Below are 3,653 nucleotides of genomic sequence, written 5' to 3'. Positions count from 1 at the left end.
TATTTACAATGTAATATGTACAAGTTTTAAACAATTTATTTACTCTTATAATTTATTTAATTTATATTTTATAAGATGATAACACATTTAACCTAGAACCTTGATAGTTTGTGAATCATTAATGATAGAATGCTTGGAAGGCACTTAAGTTCCCTATTAAACATGCCTAATAAGTCACCATTATCCATCACCTCAATCCCTCAATGCCATTTCTCTATTTTGATATTTAATAATAATTATTTCAATTTTGCAAACTCATTTTTTCAGCCATCTATAAAATTGAGATCATTTTTTAATTATAAACCTTTAAAATTATACTTGTTTAAAAGAATTTTATATATATTAATATCCATTGAAAAATCATGCATGATATGATAGCAACTATTCTACCTACAAAATGACATTCTAAGACATCATAACACATTATTCGTTTAAAATATACTTATTTAATAAATTCAATATATAGTCATATCCATTCAAATAGCATGCATAATATACAATAGATATTCTCCTTTAAAACAATATGGTAAGACATCATAACACGCCATGCCACATCTCCATATTAAGTCCCATAATTTATGATGATAAAATGGCAGCCATTTCTTAAAAAATTGCCAATTATTGGAGTTCACAAAATAAAGATCACCAGTTTGTGCACCATTATTAACCAGAAACCTTTTTCCCTAAGACTAGCGTAGAGAGATTGACCGGGTAAATAAATGAAGAATTTCCCCTCCAAACCTGGCGTGAAATCATGGAATATACTTTTTCAGTGGGATGGGTTCTATCCCAGAACACATATGCGCTTGTATCATTGCAAAACAAATTCTGTGGAGTCGTCTTTCCACATCTTACTTCTGCATTAAACATTCCTGACCCACAGCATGCTGTACTTGCACTCTTAAATCCTGCATCCAGAAATTTACGTGAGATTTCTTTTATTTATAAGCTACCCAATCATTGAAACCCTAAAAATTAAAGTTCTTTATGTTTGAGAGACTGGGTAAGAGTGTAGTTTACCATAAGCTTCAGGGTTCTGAATTATGTTCAGAAAATAATCATAACTGTTTAGCCGGAGGATGGTTACTCCAGCTAATTTTTTATTGAGGCGATCCACAAGTGACTTCATTGCAGTGTTATATGCCACAGCCAGCTGGTTTACGATATCCAAACATTCACCTTGGCCAATAAAATATCCGGCTAGTCTTGTATAGGGAGTGCATCCCACAGCTGAAATGTCCACTACAAGGAATTTTCTTGCCCCAGCTCGATAAAGCCTCTGTCAAGTCACATTCCAATAATTTTATTCTTTTTCTACTAAATTACATACCTTTTTTAAGAGTTTGCTATGTGAGAATTTTGAAACTTACTGCTATGTACTGATCAAATTTGGTGAGGAGCAATGTAACGAACCGTTGAGGAGGAGTAGTGTTTTGAAAAGTTGTGTTGCCAAAATAGGCACCAATATCGTTGCCTCCAGCCGTAATGAAATATAAAGAGTTGCTTATGTAGGATTTCGCTTGTGCAGCTCCAGATGGGTATGTCTTCCTCAGAATATAAGAGAAGTGTTCGAACTGAAATATTTGGCGACTCAGTGTGATAATATTCTGCAAGATTGAAGAGGATTAGAAGAGCAAAGGAAAAGTTCTAATTAAATCCATACAGTTATGGTATGTTTAATTATTACAAAAAACAGATTTGTTAGAAGAGCAATGCAAAAGGTGCAGTAAAAATGTATTGTTAGATTTGTGGCACACATAATATAGAAAAAACAGATGGTTGCACCAGAAAGATTACTCTTTCGTTTAATTTTATTTTTAAAATTAAATATCTGATAAATATTTAACATAGAATTTGAAAGAAACAAAAATGTCACCATACATATCTTTGGTGGAACAACAATTTTTATTACCCAGAAAAAAATTTGTTTTTATTGTTTCTATTTGTCTATATTTTTAAATAAAACAATTTCTTTAGGAAAATTAGTAAAGGAACCCTTTTAGGAGCAGAGGTTCCACGTTAAATGCCTTACATTTTCACTTCAATAAATCAGCAGCAATCGTAACCACTGGCAAAGTGGATTGCGAACATTCAGTGGAAAAGAGCTCTAACACTATATTGAGAAAGCAAAAAAAATCAGACTCTGCTCTTAAAATAAGATTTTTTATATGCTCAGAATCAAGGAATTTTCTCATTAATTAACTCAGAAAAAGCGAAAAAGAGAAACTAAAATGGCAGCATTTAGCAGCTGCGACCCAAAACTGCAGATTACATTGGGAATATGCTATAACAAAATAGAGCTCAATGAAGAAAAATATAAAAATTGCATATTTCCTTCCCAATGGCATTTGCAACAAACTTTTGAAATCATCGAGGATACAGAGTTTGATGAGGATCCTGTAAAAAAGGTTTTTAAGTTAGCAATCTTAAAAAAATATGTTAAATCTTTCATTTAAGAGTTGAATTTAAGACTTCCTATTTGTTGTCTAGGTGTTTTATTATTAAGTCGCTGATTTTTTAATGTCTTTTTTATTTTTGATTGGATTGGTTTATTTTTCCACACTCCTTTTAAGCTACACCTTAAATATTTAAGAATAATAGCTCAGCTTAGCATTATTGAATTAAAATCTGATACTATATTAAACTTTTCATAGACTAATTTAAAATCAATTATTAGACCTCCAATTTATAAAATTAATTATAAAAAAAAATAGATAACTTTACCAAAATATAATTAAAGAAGGTCAATCAATGTATAACACAACCTACTAAGAATCTTAATTTGACACATCCATAACCACCCACCAATCCTATTCAACCATAAAGAAAAGATTCAGAAAGATACCATACCTCTCCAGCTCCTGTTGAATCAAGCAATCCGCTAGCTCCTGATGCGAAATTTATCCCTCTGCTAAAATTTACCTTTGGCTGCAGATATGGAGGGACAAAGGGTAACCCCAAATAGGTAGCTGCAAACATAAATAGATGATGATTAATGGGCAAAGCTAAAAGTACATTGTAGCAAATTACATTTTCTGTAGAATGGGTAAAGCTAAAAATGCAGACTAAGTGGACTTGAGTTAAAAATCCAAATCTGAAATAATGAATGACACTAACCCAGGAAATCGAAAGTGGTGCGGCCATTGGTAAAGCGACCAGTTGGGTGGGGGAAAAAGGAAACACCATATGGTGTGAAGTTTGCACGCGATTGACAGTGTCGAATGTAATTATTGTTCCCTGCATCTCCTAACGAATCACCAAACACAAACATGGCTGGCACATAACCCCCCTTTTTAGCTGCGGCCACACAACTGATCATCCATAACCCAACTAAAACACCCACCAATGAGCTCTCCATTATTATCTCAATCAGCCAATTATCCCAGATCTTCTGCTCAACCTCCAATATAATTCCTTGTTAATGAGAACAGGCTATCATATTTATAGAGAGCATGCTTAATGTCTTCTTTGCATGTATTGAAAGATTAAAGCCAAGAACTACAACCGTTTTTATGTTCAAAAATTCAGGAATAAAATAAGGTCCAAGATGCCAAATACGACTCTTTCCATGTTGGTAATGTCACCTTTTTTTATGCAAACATATTCACACGTCTGTTAAAACTAATGTGAAAAATCATTCCCTTGATCTCCTG

General features: G+C 32.7%; 1 protein-coding gene across 1 annotated transcript; it reads right to left on the bottom strand.

Moving 5' to 3' along the window:
• Positions 1-430: 430 nt before the first annotated feature.
• On the bottom strand, positions 431-3,401 carry LOC131049812 (GDSL esterase/lipase 6-like). Its single transcript, XM_057983891.2, has 5 exons — positions 3,118-3,401; positions 2,851-2,969; positions 1,371-1,607; positions 1,021-1,279; positions 431-908 (listed from the first exon to the last, which is right to left on the bottom strand). The coding sequence occupies exons 1-5, from the start codon at positions 3,356-3,358 to the stop codon at positions 664-666; spliced, it is 1,101 nt and encodes a 366-aa protein (XP_057839874.2). The 5' UTR covers positions 3,359-3,401; the 3' UTR covers positions 431-663.
• Between the last annotated feature and the right edge of the window lie 252 nt (positions 3,402-3,653).

The sequence above is a fragment of the Cryptomeria japonica genome, chromosome 7 (genome assembly GCF_030272615.1).
Source record: "Cryptomeria japonica chromosome 7, Sugi_1.0, whole genome shotgun sequence".
NCBI classification, from domain to species: domain Eukaryota; kingdom Viridiplantae; phylum Streptophyta; class Pinopsida; order Cupressales; family Cupressaceae; genus Cryptomeria; species Cryptomeria japonica.
The sequence above is the reverse complement of the archived record's forward strand: the minus strand, read 5'-3'. Positions and strand labels throughout refer to the sequence as shown.